This window comes from Paroedura picta, chromosome 2 (genome assembly GCF_049243985.1).
Source record: "Paroedura picta isolate Pp20150507F chromosome 2, Ppicta_v3.0, whole genome shotgun sequence".
Classification (NCBI taxonomy): domain Eukaryota; kingdom Metazoa; phylum Chordata; class Lepidosauria; order Squamata; family Gekkonidae; genus Paroedura; species Paroedura picta.
This window is the reverse complement of record NC_135370.1, coordinates 115,069,917-115,091,597: the sequence shown is the minus strand read 5'-3', so window position 1 is coordinate 115,091,597 and position 21,681 is coordinate 115,069,917. Positions and strand designations below refer to the sequence as shown.

Genomic DNA, 21,681 nt, shown 5'->3' with positions numbered 1-21,681 from the left:
AAGGATAAACTGACATCAGCAATATGGAAATGTAACTGCTGCAAATATACCACTCTAATGCATGGCCTAAATCCTCAACAGTCTAGCACAGCCAGCCTCAGGGATAACTGTATTTCTCTTGCAAAATGTTGTCCTTTGCAGAACATTTATTTTACACATTTATAGGGAGTAGTCAGAATACTAGGGCACAACAAATATTATGGATTAAAGAAAATGGGGCAGTAGAAAATGTACGCATTACAGAGGTATTGGCCTAGAAAGGAATTTTGTCTTCTGATCTTTGTCCAGCACAGACAGCTTCACAGGGGAACTACTTTTTATTAATAAGTACAGACATCTGACCAAGAAGCTTTAAACTTTGCCTCCTCTTTTCCTTAACAGCATGTATTATTACTGTATATGTTTTAGCAACCAGTTTCAATGAGATATAAATTGGCATCTGCTGCCATGCTCTTATAGCACCATTCATATATTTTCAAATCTGTTCTCACCTAGAAATTTGCCATATATAATATCAGATTCCATGTTAAAATGCTAGCTGCATTGCATCATAGTGGTGCAGATCTGTAGCCATTTTCTCCTCTTTTTTCTCTCATCTGACCAGAACATCTTATTCTAAGTAGCACTATCCATGAAACCTTCTGACCTTCCTAGCCAATATTCTAATTGCTGTCTTTATGTTTAATATACATTTTAACTCAATGTGTGTTTGGGTGGTGTTGATTTTAATGGTTTTAAAACACAATTTTAATATTTATGTTTTGTTGGCTGCCTGGTGGACCATGTGAGGGCAAAAAGGTGGGATGCAAATTTTGTAAATAAAATAAGAACACGGGAATTCTAATATTCCTATCTGATTAGAATACGACGCCTACAGTCTGATCTACAAAAATTTGCTAGACAAACAAGTATTAGAAAGCATCTGTGATTTAAAGTTGAATTCTGTCTTTTAACAGAACTGGGCAACTCAGCAGCTTTATGGAAAAATACTAACTATTGGAAATCTTTAATTCATTTTCCTTGCCAGTTAGTTTATATTTAACTAGACTTACCTGAACAGGATAAAATATAGCCTGGAGTGTGGGAAGAGTCTCTGTGAAGAAGTTATCCCACATTTCAGCTAACACATGGATGAGAGTCTCTCCTAAAACATACAGGAAAGTGAAGATTTTTAGAAATGGTCACTGTTAATGTGGGATCTCTATCTAATGATTTAGCTATCATCTAATAAGCAATTCATATTTACTAATGTCTTATTTTCCTTAAAAGGAGAGCAACTAGGCTCAGTTACTAAAATAACACTTTTCTTCTTAGAACAAAGTAAAATATTTGTCCATTGCTGTGTGAAAGAAGTTATGCACAATCTAAGAGAGAATCAGAATCAGCTACAGGCATAAGTGGTATTTTCCCACACAGAGATGAGATTGTGTGGTTTCCCGGATGCTGCTGAGACTGCTGATGAAGCAGAGTAGCATCTAGATTCCTACATAGCAGGTTCCCAGTCTTTTCCCTACAGCAGTTCCTCATGGTGCCCATTCTCCACATGGGATTTGGGTTGGTGTGTTTTTCCCCCCTAAAATCAGCAACTGAGATATTATTACTGTTTTATGATTTTACAAAATTTACACCCCACTTTTTTGCCCTCATAAAGGCCATCAAAGCAGTTAGCAACACACACACACACACACACACACACACACACACACACACACACACACACATATATATATATATATATAAAATCAATAGTTGGGGAATCATTTCAACCCACAACAAAAATCATTAAAACTGGACTAAAATATATATTTAAACATAAAAACAATAATTAAAATGTTAATCTTAGAACATAGAGGCACATGAAGTGAGGCCTCCACAGATGACCTTAGTTATAGTGCAGGTTTCTAAAGGAGTAAGCAGGCCATCAGGCACGTGGTTCCAAATTACAGAGGGGTTCAATGGTTAATGACAGCACCTTGAATTGTGCCTGGAAATTATTTGGGAGCCAGTGTAGACAGGCCAAGACTGGAGTGCTATGGGCCCTACAATAACCTCCGTCACTCTAGCAGTAGGAGTATTATAACACTAGTAATCAAGCCCGCTGTATGATTAATACAGCGGGCGCTAGGGACTTACTGTGGGTGGGGGCTCCATCGGGCAGCGGGTCCTCCCCCGGGCGGCAGGCTTTCAGTGGCGGTGGCGGCAGTCTGAGGCAGGGGGGCTGCCCCGGGCGGCGGTCTGTCTTCGTCAGCATCCTGATGGGGCGGGGGCTGCCTTGGGCGGTGATCTTTTGGCAGCGGCGGCCTGATGCGGCGAGAGGCGCTTTGCGCCTCTCGCCACATCAGGCCGTGAGGCAGGGAGCCCCCGGCAGCTGCGCGGCCTGACGCGGCGAGAGGCGCTTCGTGCCTCTCGCCGCGTCAGGCCGGAAGCAACTGCTGTGCGCAGCTCGCAGTTGCTGGAGCTGGGAATCGGAGGGACCAATCGGCAGGCGTGAAGCGCCTGCCGATTGGTCCCTCCGATTGTCTGTCCTGAGGAAGGGTCCAATCCAGACCCTTCCTCATCACGGACAAATCCCACCTTAGAAGCCCTTAACCATTTATTTAGTCTGTGGCACCCGCAGCGCCACGGGCGTTTTAAAGATTATATTAAATAGATTATCTAATGGCAGTCTCTCCACCCAAGAACTTACCACAGCCACAGGGCCGATCTTCAGGTTGCCTGACCCAGATCACCAACAATGAGCAATGGAGCCACCTGCCAGCACTACTGACCCAACTCTCAAGGTTTGGGTGACATGCTGTAGAACTCCAAAGACAGAAGGTAAAGCTGTCATAAGACACCCACATAAAGGGGCAGGAGAAGATGGCGGCCAGGCACCAACAGGTTGACCTGACACCAGATGTTCAGTCCAGGGCCAGGCAAGAAAGGATGAGAGAGAAGGGTTCCACATTCCGATCCTCCTTAGGCCCAGCTGGGAGTCTGGAATTACAAAGAGGATCAAGATTGTGTGGGAGGGGAAGTCCCTATGGATCCTGGGCCATACCATTCATGGGGAACCAAAGCATGAAGGAGAGGAGAAACCCAGGGAGGAAGCTCCAGGTCACTCCCTAGGCCAGTGGTTCCCAACCCCTGGTCGGAAGACCGCTACCGGTCCATGGATCAGTCGGTACCAGGCCACGGCTCCTCCTCATCCTCCTCCCCAGCTGCTGCCTCGGGGGCTGCCCTGCCACTCTGCCGCTGGCTCACCTTTGGTGCTCTCCAGCGGCTGCCATGGCTGGGGCTCCCCCTCGGCATGGCACTGCGCAGCTGCTGCTGGCGGGAGGGCGGTGGGAGGTCAGGGGCGGCGGCGGGAAATCAAGTGGAGCAGGGGCTCAGGCAGCGGTGGCAATGTTCCTCAGCAAAAGACTACCCCCCCCCGGGTCTCAGTAAAATTGTCAAGCATTGACCGTTCCCCAGTGATAAAAAGGTTAGGGACCACTGCTCTAAGCTACAAGGGGAGGATTGTGGCAACTAGGAGACAGGGAGCAGGGTGTAAGTATACCCAGGGATTATTAGAAAGGGGACTGAAAACAAATCAGCCACTGTCATAATGCCCCTGTATAAATCTATGGTGCAGCCTCATTTGGAATAATGTCTACAGTTCCAGTCACCATATCTAAAAAACTAAACTAAACTATAGCATTGGAAAAAGTGCAGAAAAGGACAACTAAAATGAATAAAGGTTAAAGAAATTAGTGCTCTTTAGCTTGGAAAAACAACTAATGAGGAGAGGCATGATAGCGGTTTACAAAATTATGCATGGGATAGAGAAGGACAAGAAATTGTGGCCACTCTGTGAAATTAATGAGCAGAATGTTTAGAGCAAATAAGTATTTCTTCATCCAAAGAGCAATTAACACATGGAATCCAAGTGGTGGCTACAGGTATGTGCAGCTTCAAGAGAGGAGCAGAACAACATATGGAGTAGAGGTCCATCAGTGCCAAAAGGTACAGATGGAACACTATGTTTGGTGCAGTGATGCGCTGTATTATTAGTGCTTGAGAGGCAACAGTGGGAGGACTGGTGGATCTCCTGATGGCACATGGGTTTCGGCCACTGTGTGACGCAGTGTGTTGGATTGGAAGGTCCAGTGGCCTGATCCAACATGGCTTCTGGTGTTCTTGTGTTCATCCCCTGAGGCTCTTTGAGGGCACCACCTAGAAAAAGGAACCCTGAAGGGCAACCCATCCCCAGACTGTCCCTGAACAGAAGGAGTCAGACAACAGATATTCTGAATTTCCAGAGGCTCAATTCTCCTGTGCTAGTGGATTGGAGGGTTCCTGAGGAGAACTGGGGCAGGAAGACTGGTGTCAATGTGGATGAGACTCATCCATATATTTAACACCTTAAATTTGCTTTTTTTCCAAAATACCATAGGAAGCAGATTTAAGAAAGATCAGGTAATGATGGGACAAATTAGATAATAATTATTCTTAAGTGCCTTAAAGAGATGTCATGGTGAAACTACTGATCTCTACTTTTTTCCTACATTAGCAGTGGGAACAGCAATTGGGACAAGAAAGACTCCTCGTGGAAGCTCAATATATTGCAGCTTCAGCCTTCTGAAAACATTGTTCATGAACATGAAAACTATTATTCCAGGTCCAGCAAGTATCCCACAGAGGCCATTTTACCATGCTATCTATCTAAACCGCATCCATTCAAACACCGATCTTCATCTACATCCTGACATGATCAATCAAATATAAGTACCCTTTTAAAAAGCAGAACTAGAGACACATGTGGGGACCTATTCTGCAGCAATATACTCTTTACCAGGTTTATCACTAAAATGACACATCTTCTGAGGGGTGGGAAGGGGAAACAGTTTGTCGCACAGAATTAGAACAGCCAACAGTCCACAGCACATACATCAAAGCTCCTCTTCTCTCCATCAGAGAGATCGTCCCGTGGTCACAAGTTATACAAACTTGTTTTCAGCCCATGTGCACAAGCAAAACTAAAAGGGCCTCTGCAGGATATCTGTTGTAGCTGGAACAAAAGAATCATTCATTTCTCCACCAAAATAATGTCAGTAGTCACAAACTGGCATCAAGTTGAATAGTTCAGAAATTTGCAACTATAAAGCTGCCAAATTGAGCTTTTATTTCCAGTCAGGAACCACTCATTTCCAGCTGCTGGAGGGCACAGGGATACGTAGACAGAGCAGTGCCTGGCAGGAAACACCTTTCATTTACTCTTAGTCCTGGTCTGCAGTAAAACACATAGATTTGAGTCCTGTAGCATGAAGAGAGTATTTACTGACAAGCTTACACCCTGAAAATCACAAAAGTATTACTGGATTTGAATATTTTAATTTAAATTATTTATTTGCTGCCATTCCAGAGAACTGACTGATGGAACTCAGGTATGTTTCTCAAAAGACAGATTCAGGTAGGTAGCTGTGTTGGTTTGAAGCAGGAGAACTAAGGGGCCTTCCGCACTCCTTCAAAATCGCACAATGGTTGCCAATTGAAAACGCTACTGATTTGCCGTTATGCACAACGTCGTTGACAATCTGCCACACACCTGAAACCGATCCGCAAAAAGCGCTTCCTCGTAGCACTTTCAGGGAAATCCTCAAAAGTGGATTCACCCTCCGGAAAGCGCTACACTCCTGCAACCAATCTGCAACACCAGCGGGAAAGTTCTGTGCGTTACCATTGTGGTTTCTACAAAGTCCCTCCCCCTGGCTCTCTCCTCTGATCTTCCGGCGAAGCGATCGCCATTTTTTTTTCTCCGAGCGAGCGGAGATCAACGCACCGGCGACCCTCCTTTTAGCCAGTGAGGCTTCCCCGGCTGCAGTCCATCTCCAGAGCTGTTTACAGTCACTAAGCACAAACAACAGAGAAGCCCGTTTGCTGATGTATTTTCCCTTTATTTTTCACACTGGTTTCAGCCGAAAATCGGGCCCGTGAGGGGGGGGGTTCACTCGGGGGGAGCGTGGCAATGATGAAACGGCAGCTCAAACACACCTGCCACCTGGATGGGTCTCTCCGTTGCAACGAAGCAACGCATATTCGTTGCAATGGGTGTTTTTTTTTTTTAAACTTTCTTAAAGGGAAAGGGGCTGTTTGGGAGCATGCTAACGGCCGCCCATTGGCTGCTTGACGGCCAGGGGCGGGACGAGCTCGGCAATAGCGCTTCCTTTCTAGCGATTTTTGCTGAGACCGGAAGCCTGTGGGAAACGATAGAAACGCAACTGGATTCCACTACAAAGGCAGGTATGCATAACGACGAATTCCACTATTTTAAATGGCGATTTTTTGTTCAGCAAACAATTTGCTACAAGGATCCCGGTGCGGAAAGCCCCTAAGTTAGAGTCCAGTGGCTGACAAAGTTTTATTCAAGGTGTCAGCATTGTGTCTGAGGAACTGTGAGTGCACATGAAAGCTTACACCTTAAATCAGGGGTAGTCAAACTGCGGCCCTCCAGATGTCCATGGACTACAATTCCCAGGAGCTCCTACCAGCAAATGCTGGCAGGGGCTTCTGGGAATTGTAGTCCATGGACATCTGGAGGGCCACAGTTTGACTACCCCTGCCTTAAATAAAACTTTGTGGGTCTTAAAGGTGCCATGGGACTCTTAACATTTTTCAAAAGGAAACTTGCTAGTTACATTAGAGCACTCAAATGGTCACTGCAGATCAAAATGTTGGTGATTTAGTCTATTTATTCCAAAACAAGCCACATTAGCTCCATCATTTCCCTATCACTGCTTTTGTGAATGCAAAGGCATGCCCACTGGAAATGGAGCATCTATACATGAGCTTTATGCACACTTCCATCAGTTGCTATATCCTCTACAATTTCCCCATTGCTCTATTAGAGCACTTTTTAAAAAACAAATCAATAATTGACAATACTACAGTGAAATAACATAACTTAAAAAAAATCTCTAGGCCTTTTTGTTCAAAATTTTCCTTTCCCCTTAGATCTCTGCAACAAAAAGGGCCAAGAGAACCACTTTAAGGCTGGTAATTCAGAGGAACCAATAGATTGTAGCAATGGTCTGGTATAACATAAATGTGCTATAGCAATTACTAATATTTTAAAAACGTCAAATAGCAACAGGAGAAACAGCAGCTGTGAGGGACTGATTGAAAGAAAGAGAAATTATGTAACTGGGACTTTCTGAAACATGCACCTTACTATCCAGATGACTTGCTGATACACTTGAACTGCACTCTTTCTGAGGGAAAAACATACCAAGCCAGCTTCAAAAAAGAATGCAACCAAAACAGGGAAAGCCTAGAAAATGGACAATTAGAGGATGAGGTTGTGTGGACACAAACAAAATAAATAAATACAAACCATATTGAAGTTTGAAAGCCAAAGTGGAGAAAATCCTTGGACCCTAAGCCGTGCCCATGCAAATCATAGGACTCTATGAACATTGTGGTGAGCGAACAAAACAGTAATTGGGGATCCAACCATAAATTGTAGTGGAACTAGCTTCCAAGAATGTATGCATAAGACTGCAGTAAGAATACTGAAAACATGGTACAGTCATTTTTAAAATATGAGTTTTTCAAAAGCAAAATAATAATAAATAAATGAATCTTAATCAACATGAGGAATCTGTGTGGGGAGAAAATAAACACCGACAACTAGGCTTGAACTCACAACATTCTGATCTTAAGGCTAACATCTTACTGAATGAGCTATATAGTTTAGGCTGGATTCTAAAGCATCTAAGTAGCATACAAAGCTTTCTCTGATGTTTGTTTTTTAAAACGATGTCTTGTTTGAATAGTTAAAAAACAGGAATCCAACTGTACTGAGTCCCCTTGATTTTTTTTTTAATTGACAAGATTGGACAGGAAGGGTGGAAAGGGTAGATGGCAGCCCTTGGAATCATTTCTCAACCACCACCACCACTATCACTCTCTACTGGGTGATGCATGCATCAGGAGGAAGAAGAGGAAAACAGCTGGAGGGGATCCACAAGAAAGGCTGGTCTAGTTCTTACACTAACACTGAACCCCAATTCTCAGAAGACTTAAGGGAACTATTAAAATGTTAAATGCGTAATCAGTACTGAAGCATAGACAAGATGAAAGCGGAAAACCCTTCTATTAAGATGGCAACCCAGAAATGAAAGCAGCTTTAAGAATCTCTCCTTACAATTTCTAAAGACATCGCCCACCTGAAACCAATCAATGAGCAGAGCCCAACCAGCAGCACAAAAAAAGAAAAGAAAAAACTGAGCTATTTGTTTTTTCTCATTAGATTGCAGAGTTATACTCTGCAATTTGGAGGAAAATTGGAGAAAGAAGAAATGTGCAGAATGATGGAATAGGATGAGGGACTACTCATCAAGTCTGCAGATGACACCAAATTGGGAGGACTGGCAAATACTCCGGAAGATAGAGACAGAGTTCAACAAGATCTGAACACAATGGAAAAATGGGCAAATGAGAACAAGATGCAATTTAATAGTGTAAAGTTCTGCATCTGGGTCAGAAAAATGAAAAGCATACCTACTGGATGGGGGATACGCTTGTAGGTAACACTGTGTGTGAACGAGACCTTGGGGTACTTGTGGATTGTAAATTAAACATGAGCAGGCAGTGTGATGCAGCGGTAAAAAGGTGAATGCCATTTTGGGCTGTATCAACAGGGGCATCACATCAAAGTCACAAGATGTCATAGTCCCATTGTATACGGCACTGGTCAGACCACACCTGGAGTACTGTGTGCAGTTCTGGAGGCCTCACTTCAAGAAAGACGTAGATAAAATTGAAAGGGTACAGAGGAGAGCGACGAAGATGATCTGGGGCCAAGGGACCAAGCCCTATGAAGATAGGTTGAGGGACTTGGGAATGTTCAGCCTGGAGAAAAGGAGGTTGAGAGGGAACATGATAGCCCTCTTTAAGTATTTGAAAGGTTGTCACTTGGAGGAGGGCAGGATGCTGTTTCTGTTGGCTGCAGAGGAAATGACGCGCAGTAATGGGTTTAAACTACAAGTACAACGATATAGGCTAGATATCAGGAAAAAATTTTCACAGAGTAGATCAGCAGTGGTATAGGCTGCCTTAGGAGGTGGTGAACTCCCCCTCACTGGCAGTCTTCAAGCAAAGGTTGGATACACACTTTTCTTGGATGCTTTAGGATGCTTTGGAATGATCCTGTGTTGAGCAGGGGGTTGGGCTAGATGGCCCCTTCCAACTCTGTGATTCTGTGATTTAGGTAGGGGATTGGACTTTTCTATGCAGTTGGTTCACTTAATCAAGCCTTAACAACTGAAACTCTTCCACGTGACGTGGACCAGGCTGCAGGGACTGGCCAGGTATTCTGTTGTTGTTGGGTTTTTTTTTGGGGGGGAAGCATCATCTGGCCATGGAATGGGGGTCACTGTGGGTGGGCAAGTAGTTATAAGTTTCCTGCATTTTGCAGTGGGTTGGACTAGATGACCTTGGAGATCCCTTCCAACTCTATGATTCCATGATTTTACTTGCCTTCACAAAGACTGAGCTTTTCCTCAATGAACAGCAAGCCCTTTGCGAGGAGCTGGTTCTGCCAAAGAGAAGAGAAAAGGAACTGAGTTTGTGGGAAAAGCCAAATATACTTGAAGATTTCAGACTTAAGGACACCACATGTAATGGATTCATACAGCAATATGTTTATCATGTCCCAGTTACTATTTGGTCAATCACTAATTTATTCTTACAGAACAAACATTTTCAATGTGAATTTCATGAAACCAAGCCATCAAATGACAGCAGCAGGAAATCACTTTGCAATTGTTTGTGAACCTATTGGAACAGTTTCAAAGCAGACTCTATGCTACAAGTCAAGGATGTTACATATTTTCACTATGAAACCTAGAGTGAGCTTTATGACAGTCAATTCAAATGGATTTTGAGCAATGCAGACAAAGACCCTAATGTTGCAACCTAAAAAGCCCTATTGTGCAAGTTTAGCAAGTTCCTGAGAACATTTAATTGTCAGTTACAATCTTGGATCAGGACCAATTTACACTTGATTTACAAAGCCTAGTGGTGGCCCTGATCTGTATTTGGATGAGAGTGATATCCGGTCATTACACAGAGGCAGGCAACAGCAAACCACCTCTGAATATCTCTTGAGTTGAAAACAGTATGGGGGTCGGTTAAATCAGCTACATCTTGACGGGGGGGGGGATAGAAATGGAGGATTATCTGAAAATATCCAGCAGTATCTTTAGTAAGTAGTGACACACACATCTGAGCAGCCAAACAACCACATCTCTATATTTTTGAAACATGCCAGTGGAAAGCAATGGAATCAGATGGAAAAAGATACTCTAAATGTTCAGCATGAATGAAAGAGAAGCTATTCTAATTGAGAATCATATTTGTTTGTAATTGCCTTCTTTTCCAAGGTCTACATTTATGCTGAAAAGTCAAAAAGAATGAGTCTGTCTAAAATAAAGAGTTTTGGGCACTAAAGAAAGAAACTGCTGGAGTTAGACAGTAGTTGTTGTTTTTTTAATCCTATATAGAGGTCTTTGTCCCTCTTCATGTAAGGGGCATTCTTAAAATTAAGAAAACAACGAAAGATACCAGAAGTATTTTCTTGGAGAAATTATGGGAAAATAGCAAAACTACTACAACTTCTAGAGGGATTTTTTCCTTTATTATTTTCCATGGTTTTCCAAGTAATTGCAACCTTTTTGGAATGCCCATGAAAAAGAAACATGGTTTTGGAAATGCATTTGTTGCCAAATTTCTTCACAATTCATTGAGGCAATATCATGAAGAAAGTGGGTTTGGTCGAAAATCTGTGGCAGAGAGTAAAACAACAATGCAGTCTCACTGGCAGACTTCAAGCAGCAGCTGGACAGATACTTATTCTGGGTGTTTTAAGCTGATCCTGCATTGAGCTGTTTGGACTAAATGGCCTGCATGGCCCTTTCCAACTCTATGATTCTATGATTTTTAAGAATAGGCAAGCATGAGCTGGGAAAAATTCACTGTAACTAACAATAGTAGAGGACGCCTGCCATGGATGTGTGTATGCATCAAGCACACAGTCACAGCTAGGCAAACCAGTCTAGCTCTCTTCAGATCAAACGCTTGTTTAAAGTTATGATTCTGAGTTAATCCCAGTCACATACAGAACGCTTACTACTCACTCCATTTTCTCAGGGGCTGACTCTGTTGCCAGACACAAAGGAGACAATAGCTTATGAACAGCTTTTACACTAATTCGGTTTGTGTCCTTTTCTGCACTAAGAATGATGAACGTGTATTTTTGCTCCATAACCTACTTTTCTGAGGGAAATCAAGGGCAGATGTATAAATGTTTGTTTGTTTTTCCTGTCAGTGAAGATTCTAATATGTATGTACATATGGTTCTGGAATGTTCTGACCAGCTGAAGACATAGAAAAGGCAGACAACCGACTACAAAAATATCTATGAATCACCCAACATTCCTAGAAGATGCTAATCAGTGAAATCTATACTTGGCTGCTTCATTCCAACCTGCTGTAAAAGAAGACTGGAAGAAAAGACTTGTACCTTCTTAGGATGCCAAGCGTCCATTTCTCCATGAGCTAGAACACTTTGGTTTGGAGGGGCAAAATGTTATTGCTTGAGTTACATTACAATAACATGTCAACATGTTAAAACAGTAAGAAATGTTACTTGGTGTGTGGAACCATCTTTTTCATACCTGTGCAAGATGCCCTCTCCTAAGGTAGGGATAATATTGGAGAAAACTGGAACTTCTACTTGATCACTAGCTGTATGTCAACAGATCCCTACATGGAGCTGTTTCCACAGAACTTTGATTGATAGCAAGCAGAATGTAGCTACTCAGTAATCTTATTTGTAATCTTTGACAGATACAGCCCTGAATAGTTTCATGGAGACTTACTCATTTTAATGAAAGCATAGTGTGCATTCTTATCTTTCAAATAAACATCCTAGATGTCTTACCATTGAAGTGAATGGAGAGTGCTTCTGGATGGAGACATACACTGTTCCTATGTTTATAATAAATCACTAGATAAGAATGTACATTACAGGAAGATCTCCCACAGACTAATATTAGCACACAATCAATACCAGTTTGATCATAAGAGTCAGCATCTGCTTTGGTTTTATTAGAAAGAGAACTGCATTGGTCAACATACTGATCATTCTATGCCAGGAATCCCACTCTTGGGAGGGGATATTGAAGCATTGGTAAGATCAAGGTGTGTTTTACAGGTAACTATAGCATAACATTATTTATTGCATTCTACATTTAAATATCAATAGTTTTAAAACTGGTTTAGAGTTTGCCTTCTTTCTGTTCACTCTCTTCTTAACTGGTATCATTACACACACACACACACACCATAGTAATAACAATAAAAGTTTCTTCCTGGAGTTTTTCTACCAAGGGGCTTCTATCTTCCATAAAAGTGGATGGTTTCAAGTATTTGGTAAGGAATAAACCTAATTTGATCATCCAGAGTTACACAAATTCTAAAGCAGTTTTCCCTTTTCTGTTCTGTCTTGCTGTAACTACCCTAGTTCCCATTCTTCAGTGTTCAGATCAGTCCTTACACACACTTTTTATACTGTGCTGTCTGTTAGCAAATTACTTAAAAGGAAGAGCTTAAGCATTACATATTAAATGTTCCTGTTAAGCGGTCTGGTCTTTTTTTGCAAATCTAATTCCTTTTAATTGAAAACAGCATTTGAATTTAATTGAAAACAGCATCTGCTTTTGTACAGGGAAATTTCATTATAGACGTTACTAGGCAAGACAGGAGGAAGCCCTAAGCCTCCAAGTCATATTACCATCATCTCCATGATGACATGCTTACTGAAGAACTGTGGCTTGCTTAATTTAAGATTTACTTTCCTAACTTCTCCACTACCAGCATTTTTGTAGGAAAATAATCCAAGCTCCTGTTTGCATATATCCAGCCTCCTGCTGCATGCAAGGAGCGATAGACAAGGACAGCAGTAAACCATCCGTGGCATTAGGGGGGACAGTGGGTATCTGATTCTCTCCCCCTCCCCAGATACATAGAAAATATTAAGAGGCTCTGTTTTACTTCAAGGTATGATAATGGAGTATTAATCTACAGTAGACCAGCACAGAGTCTTCTAGAAAGGGTGGGCATGATTCAAAACATCTAGTTGTCCCTCCAGGGAGCATGTAGAAGCAGGAAGGCACACTGCATAACTATTTTGCCTGAACTGAATACTAGCTGTATGGAAAGCAAAAACATGCCCAGTATGGGAAGTGCCAAGTCTGGTCAAAATAATCTGAGAAAAATAAAAGGATACCCTTTAATACAGTGATTCCCAACCTGACACTGCTGAGCTCCATGGAGCCCACCAATGTATTTTCTGGCACCCAAGCCCATATTTGCCAAAGCAAAGCACCAATCATGGCTTTCCTTTACCTAACTGGAATAGAACATGCTTCAGAAGAACACAGGAGGAATCACCTTCATGGCTGCAGAGAGCACTCATCTGGAAATAGCTGCCTTCATCATAAGAGGATGCATGGCTTGGAACCTCCTACAGTTTGATTGTCATATGAACAGAGGCCAGCCATGTTGGCATGATGACAACTGTCCATCCTCAAATCTCCAAAGGCCTTTGAAGGTTTAATAAGGTAAGAGATCTCTGCCAGTTAATTTGCATTACACATATGATTTTACTTCATTATTCAGAAATATTATTATTATTATTATTATTATTATTATTATTATTATTATTATTATTATTATTATTATTATTTAGAGTTTTATTCCCCGCCACTCCTGGAACCAGCTCGTAGCAGGTTACAACAGTCCATTAAAAATGCCAATAAAATACCATTAAAATTAAAAATAGGACATAAAAATACAACATAAGGAGAAACAAGGCGGAGCAAAACAAAATTAACAAAATTAACAGAGAAACTAGTCACTGATAAATTAGCTGATAATTAATTGATCAAACCCCTTCCTAAAGAGGTCTTCCTGGACCCAAACAATTACTGTCCATTGGCTAACATTCCATTCTTGAGCAAGGTGCTCAAGCAAGTGGTGACTATGCATCTTTAGGCAGTATTAAAGAAGATAGATTACTGAGATTATTGAGACCCATTTCAATCTGGATTCAGGCCTGGATTTGGGACAAAATAGCCTTGGCTGCTTTAAATGATGGCCTTCACTAGCATAATGAAAGATTCTCTTGGACATATCAGCAGCTTTCAGTTTCATCAACCATAGTAAACATCTGAAAAGGTTGACCAAGTTCGGTGTGGATAGCAATGTCCTTCAATGGTTCCACTCTAATGACTCCAAAAGATTGTGATGTGGAATTATTGCTTAGATCAATGGCATTTATGATATAGGACCCCTCAGGGCTCCATGTTATTTTAACATCTAGGGGAGATTGTTTGTGGTCTGGAGTGCAGTGTCACAAATATGCAGATGACACCCAGCTCTATTTCTCCTTAGCAACTATCCCAGGTTGGTCTATGGAAGTCCTGGTGTCTGGAGAAGATAATGGGATGGATACAAAATGCATTTTTTTTTAAAAAAAGGCTATGCAATAAAATATCTACAGGAAATGATCACAACCATACAATATATGGGCAAGTTTTGGTTAGCTTTGGAATTTTAACAGCTTTTGTTTCCTCTCTTTTTTATGACGAGAGAATAAAATCCAATGAAGTCATCTTGGTGTGAGGTCTTGTTTCTCATGCTTGCAACAGACATCAGTGTTGAACTGATGCTTTCTACAGCATACATATGAAGTGTAGAAATATGATACACATATTTCAGAAGCATGTTCATTGCTACTAAATACAAATACACATTTTACTGGCATTTTCGCAAGCTTGTCACAAAAGAAATGGCTGCAAAACTAATTATCTCAGGCAACAATTGTGATACTACCTGAGGATGTTAGTGATCAAAAGCGACCTATATCCTTTGGGGCTTATGTAACTAAGGAGAACCACAACATGCTTCTAATTAAAATTTAAAAGAATATCATTTTATAACCTGACTCTATCACTTCTGGTTTCAAGATTATTGTTCCTCTGCAGACTAGATGAATTCCAGAAAGGGAGTATGTAAAGTCCTGACATGAAATTTATTTCTACTCAATAAAGCAGAACGTGCATTTGCACATGTGCACACTAGTAATATGAGGGAGGATGTCACAATTTAATATGCTTTTCACACATAAATGCCACTGATTTATATTTTCATAGCATTTTTTCAATGCTATATGGAGGGCAAGTGTCATAATCATAACATGACTCCTTGATTATAAATTCCAAAGGAATGCCCTCTTCAAGACATATATTCCCCAGAAAAGGTTGTTCCCCTCTCGCTTTTCTTAGGGCCCATTACACTGAGGATCAAATATATAGTTTTTAATGTAGTATTTCATATAGTGATCTGTGTTTGCTGCATGAATGAATTGAAGTCACAAAACATAGGCATGCCCCATAGTTGCCCATTCACATAAATTGTCAAGATCCTCCTGGAGCTTTTGACAGTCAGCCTTAGTTTTTACCATTCTGAATAATTTTATGTTACCTGCAAATGTGGCCACAACACTGCTCATTCCCAGATCCAAATCAGTTATGAACAACTCAAATAGCTCTAGCCCCAACACCAATCCTCATAGGACCCTACTGCTTATTTCTCATTATCAAGAGAACTGCCATTTTATTCATACTCTCTGCTTCCTGTCATTTAAACAGGTCAAAATCCACTGACCTGTATTAACCAAGCAAGGATATGCATACGGTGGGTTGGTTTGCAAGTCACCCTCTTTATTGTGGATTGTGCACAGATTTTGAACAAAGAACTGCACTGGCAATCTAATCACTGGAATCTATTCCTAATGAGCAAATAGAGCAGAAGTATGCTTCCAAGACAGTATAGTCAACATAAATATAAAATTTAAAATGGATTTAGTATAACTATTCACTGAAAGAAAGAGAAATTACCTGGAAGTAGTCTGTGATGAAGGATCCAAGTTCACTCTTCAACAATCGTCTGAAAAGAACACATATTATGGAACTGTTTATTGACAAAGGTTTTAAAAGCTTTTTCATAACTCTACAAAACACATGGAAATATAAGAATAGCACAACAAAGTTAAGGTGACCAAAGATTCCCCATAATCTTTGTTTCCCCAAGACGCGTCTGGTGGCAGTAATACTAGGCGGAAGAATAACACTAGATCACTGCCTAGATCAGAGCCAGTTTGGTGTAGTGGTTAGGAGTGCAGACTTCTAATCTGGTGAGCTGGGTTCGATTCTGCACTCCCCCACATGCAGCCAGCTGGGTGACCTTGGGCTCACCACAGCACTGATAAAGCTGTTCTGACCGAGCAGTGATATCAGGGCTCTCTCAGCCTCACCCACCTAACAGGAGAGGAAAGGGAAGGAGAGGAAAGGGAAGGCGACTGTGAGGAGAGGAAAGGGAAAAGCAGCATATAAGAACCAATTCTTCTTCTTCTTCTTCTTCTTCTTCTTCTTCTTCTTCTTCTTCTTCTTCCCTCTTGACCGCTGCTCTCCAAAAGGGCTTGCAGCGGTTTACATCATCATAAAACAATAAAAACACATAACCCCAATAAAAACCTTCCCAATTTATCAGAAACAAAAACAAGGCAACATTGGTCATGCCTTGTTCAGTGATCAGTCCACATTTCTTACAGAACAGCCATCCAAAGCAAATGTCCTTTGACTTTAGTTTGTCATCTGAATCAATAAGTGTAGTGCACTTCCATGTTTCCTGAACTGTACTTGTAGTAGCCCAAAGTGCTGGGGACAAGGAGCACTTTTAAACCTTTTGTAATCAGCTTATAATGAACATGATTCTGCAAAATTCTACCTGATCACACTCAAATGTCACTCAAATGGTTTATTTACACAATGATTTACAGGAGAAAGGTTGATCTAACACAAAAAAAAATGGGTTTGGCACTAAGTCTGAATATTGCAGTTGCTTGACAAATGATAAGCAGTCAGCCTTGAATGGTTGTCACCTGAATTTCTACTAAATCTGTAATGCAAAGCTCCCGTATGGCCATTCTGGAAGATGCCTGTTGGTCTAGACCAGGGGTTGTCAAACTGCGGCCCTCCAGACATCCATGGACTTTAGTTCCCATGAGCCTCTGCCAGAAAATGCAGGCAGGGGGCTCATGGGATTTGTAGTCCATGGACATCTGGAGGGCCGCAGTTTGACTACCTCTGATCTAGACCTTTAAGCCTTTTGCTGTTCTCCTTCTTCTTCTTATACACAAGAAAACTCACTCGGCAAACTCATCAAAAGTCCTGGGCCTCTTCTACATGATGGATAAGCTAATGAAAACTCACTAAATACACCATTGTTTTTCTGATCTCTGCACAGAAGAGTTTGTTTGTTTGTTTGTTTGTTTGTTTGTTTGTTTGTTTGTTTGTTCCGCAAAACTGATTTTGCTCTGCATGGTAAACTGCCTCTTCGGTGCTTTAAGCGTCTTTTAAGCATTGTTTCTGAAAGATGCTTTTCACCGATTCATTTCTCTCCCTAGGGAAAACATGTTGCAAGCTGCATAAGATCTCAGCTGTGTTTTTCTCCCCTTCTTGTCTACAGGTATAAGGACTGGGTATGGCCAGAAGCATGACTCCTTGGACATGAGCCAAATAGCTCTCAGCCCACAACCTGGGGATCTATAGTACCCACTCAATTACTTAAATGATATGGTTAATTTGGCCTGAAAATATCTGTAAGGTCCATTGGGTTCTTCAGGAGAAAGGTGGCACTAGAATGCTCAAATACAATTGATTCTTACACAGTAAAAAGTCTGAAGTAATATTTTAATGTAATCCTTTTTACCAACTGAACAAGCAATCAAATACTCAATCTTTATAGACAGGCTCCAAAAACCATCAAGTCGAGTTATGTTCATGCAACAGCCCTATCTGGCCTCTTGTGATCCCTATGCAAAGGCTCATAGGAGCTCAGGACCCTCAGGAACAACATGATGTGCAACTGGAGGAGGTTTGCAGTGGGAACAAGGAAACATGGCCAAACTCCCTCATACACACTCCTTGCACAAGCAGAAGTGTCCTTTTGGTCACCAAAGAATTATAAATAAATAATATTTTATTTGCATTACTACCCTATCCTTGTTGGCTCTGGGCAATTAACATTTTAAAATTAATTCACAATAATAGCACTCTTATGCAAGTCCTGTGAGGACTGAATAGTGTTTGGTGGGTTTTCCTAGAATAGAATAGCATAGAATATTCCTATACGGCTCCTCCCCATGTGGGCTTGGGGCAGTTCACACAATAAAACACATTCAATAAAAACAGAGTAATAAAATTACAATAAAGTACAATTAAAAAAACCCATCTCCACTCCCCAGCCCCCATTCCCTTTAAAACCTCTGTCAGCTACTCCAGACTGGAGGTGACAACAATAAATAACAAGTTGGGGAAGCCAAGGAGGTAGACTTGGAGGGAGGCCCATTAAACTACGGAGTGCCCCAGTCTCAACCATAAGCCTGGTGGACGCGAGCCATTTTCTAGGCCCTGAAAAACTTTGACAGCTCCATCAGGGCCTGGGTCTCAACTGGTAACTCATTCCACCATGCTGGAGCCAGGGCCAAAAAGACCTTGGATCTGGTCAAGACCTGGTGCATGTCCTTGGGGCTAGGGATCACCAGCAAATTGGCGTTTGCAGAACGTAGTGCCTTCTGTGGGGCATGTTGGGAGAGGCGGTCCTTCAGATAACTGTGGATGAGTTTTCAAGTAGAGAGGCCAGCATCTCATGATGTTATTGCCTGGTGTCAACCATAGACCTGGAAAAACAGGTCTGTTTTACAAGCCCTCTGAAAATGTTTAAGACCCCAAGGGGTCCTGATCTCTTCAGGCAGAGCGTTCCACCAGGCTGAGGTGGTCTAATTCAGTGCTTTATATATTCATACCCTTGCATTTCAATCATTTATTTTTGCATGTACCAATTATATTTAGAAAATGTATAGTATATATTGCCTTGCAGGGGGATAACTTTTTTTTGCCTTGAAAGACATGGAGACCACTTCTTTTTTTTTGGGGGGGGGGGGGGCTTTAAAATATGCCACAACTTTAATAACTGTTGAGTGTTGGGAAGCATGAGGAAAAGATCCACACTCTTGTGGTCCACCAGCCACAAGGCAGCCAATTAATTATGCCAGCAGGCATGCACGGGACCTTCTGGCACCCCACCAGGCTCCCTGTGCCCCCAATGACCTGCTGGTTAACAGAGAGGTGGCAGTGTTTTGGGAACCTGCTGAGACATGAACATCTGCCGGGTTCCCTCACCACCCGAAAATGCGGCTCTGCTGTCAAGGCTCATCCTCCATGAGTGATGGCTGCCTGGCTCTATTTACCCACAACTTCTTACGGAGGTCCCCTCCCTAGTACAGGCCAGTACGCAGGCAAGGTCTGCTCACATATGGTTCCTTCCCCATGCCCAAATCCCACAAGTTGTGATGATAATATCTAAAACAGTGCTTATTTTTATTTATTATTATTATTACTGAACACCAATCAAAACATCTGGTATTACAGGTACGTATCTTAGTTTCTTGAACCATGAAAAAGCAGGGAGGGGGGTGGGGAACCACGCCAGCAGGGAAAAGTGAAACAGGAAAAGTGCCTCTTTCCCCCCCTCCCTATAAGGGAAAAGCAGAGGAGGCTGGGAGAAGCTGATCCAGTCACCTCCACCCAGCCTCCCTGCAGCCACGTGCCGAGGCAGCCCTGGAGGATTCTGGAACTTGTAGTCCCCACCTCCATGTCCTTCATGGCGAGGGCTTCCCTGCTGCGGCAACAGCAACCGGGGTAAGTCCCAATCACCTTTTAACACAGCAAGCTATTAAAAGCACCAACATTTACCCTCATGCCACCTTGAAAATTGTGCGCGCATGCCGCCATCGCTGTTGGGGCCGCAGCATTACAGCAGTTGATAACCACTGATTTTTGACACGCCATGGCATGTCTCAACCACTGAGACACATGGCAAAATCATGTCAAGTATTTTTTATTATGGTCACAGACTAAAGCAAATCTCACAAAATTCCAAACCACCACAACGGGGAAGAGGAATTATTAAAATTAACTCTCACACATAAAATAGCTTATAATTCAAAGAGAAGTTAAACAGGATGATAGACAAAACTATTCAAGTTTTCTAATGTGTATATGTAAAAATTTAAGACATCTGTATCCGGCAATTTTTACACACTTCCACATAAAAATTCACACTATGTGCTGAAACCATAGTATACACATAGCATTCCAGTAAATACAGAATCTGATCTACCTGCATACCTACTAAGCAAAGGAAAGATAAGCTTAGAGAGAACCCCTTGATACAAATGGCAATGAAGTGGAACATGGTACATAGTCTCCCCTGAACTACAGGGACATTATATGCCTGCCTTTGGAATCCTCCCAGGACTTAAGGTGTATAGTAATGGTCTCACTCCACCTTGCAGGTATTAATAAATGGGCTTTTCTACCTACAGGCCTCTTATCATCTTCCAGACCAAAGTAAGGACTGGGATAATTGGCTCATCATGAGAACCTTTGAGCCACAAGATGGGAAGGGAAGAATAAGGGGGATGAGGTAATTTTATGGAGACTTCTAGCAAGAAATGTCCTGATTGGATTTTTATCATCACCTGATGCCTGTTGGTCAGAAAGTTATAACTGGGTTAGATGTTTGAGAAGAAAACTAGCTTGGATTCTGTTGGACTAAAGGCCTCAACAATGACAAGCTTAACTTGCAAATGGACAGCAACATAGAGAATGCTTGAACTAAGATCCCTGATTTCATAACTGTAAGATTGTGTGATCTAATGCAGATATTGAATGTATTAGATAGTTAAGCTAGTTTTTCTGTCTTCCTTGCAACATGATTTTTAGAAACGTGACAGATAAATTTATAATTTGATAATTATTCTAATGAACTTTATATATATTGTATTTGGAGACAGGGGCTTGTGCTCTGTAGCTGCTAGTAGGCTGGATGTCCCCAGTCTGTGGGATGTTTGCCTGGCCCTAGCCCCTGCTTGGTGGAATGAGCTCCAAGAGAGCAGATGGAGCTGTCACAGTTTTGCACTGCCTGCAAGATGAAGCTCTTCTACCAGACATTTGGTTGAGGTTGGATGGACTGGAAGACCTTGCCCCTCCTCCGAATGTCTGACTGGAACAACACTCTGGAGAAGGCAGGTGGGAGGTGAAATGATGGGGTTGGAGTGGTGAGGACTGAGGGGGGGGGGGTTGGCTTTTATTTTATTGCTTTAATTACTGTTGCAAGCCACTGCAAGCTGGCAGGTCTGGGAGCAGTGGCTAAGAAATAAGATAATTAAACAAGATAAATTATATATATAATATATATATAAAGTTCATTAGAATAATTCTCAAATTATATTTACAAAATATATTTACAAGGGGTGTTCCCTTGTGAACACCTGCTCCAGGCACCCTCGAAGTTCAGGCTTGGACTCCTTGACAGAGTGCTTGTCATCTAGCAAGGGAAAATGCTCCCCTGTGACTGAAAAGGTCCAATTGGGAGAGAGAAGCTATTGGGGAACCAGGGAGCTTTTCCACACATTGGGCATTATCATGTGAAGCCTGCTGTATGGCAACGCGCGAGAAATAATCGCGACTC

General features: G+C 41.9%; 1 protein-coding gene across 11 annotated transcripts in view; it reads right to left on the bottom strand.

The window, feature by feature from the left end:
- The window catches only part of PRR5L (proline rich 5 like), a 275,462-nt gene that overhangs the window by 27,916 nt on the left and 225,865 nt on the right, over nucleotides 1–21,681 (bottom strand). For all 11 annotated transcript variants that reach the window (XM_077322187.1, XM_077322185.1, XM_077322179.1 and 8 more), the window contains 3 exons: nucleotides 15,984–16,032; nucleotides 9,499–9,556; nucleotides 1,053–1,144 (listed from right to left, as the gene is read on the bottom strand). In XM_077322187.1, the coding sequence (XP_077178302.1) occupies nucleotides 1,053–1,144; nucleotides 9,499–9,556; nucleotides 15,984–16,032 (199 nt within the window). The remainder of the gene's footprint in view (nucleotides 1–1,052; nucleotides 1,145–9,498; nucleotides 9,557–15,983; nucleotides 16,033–21,681) is intronic.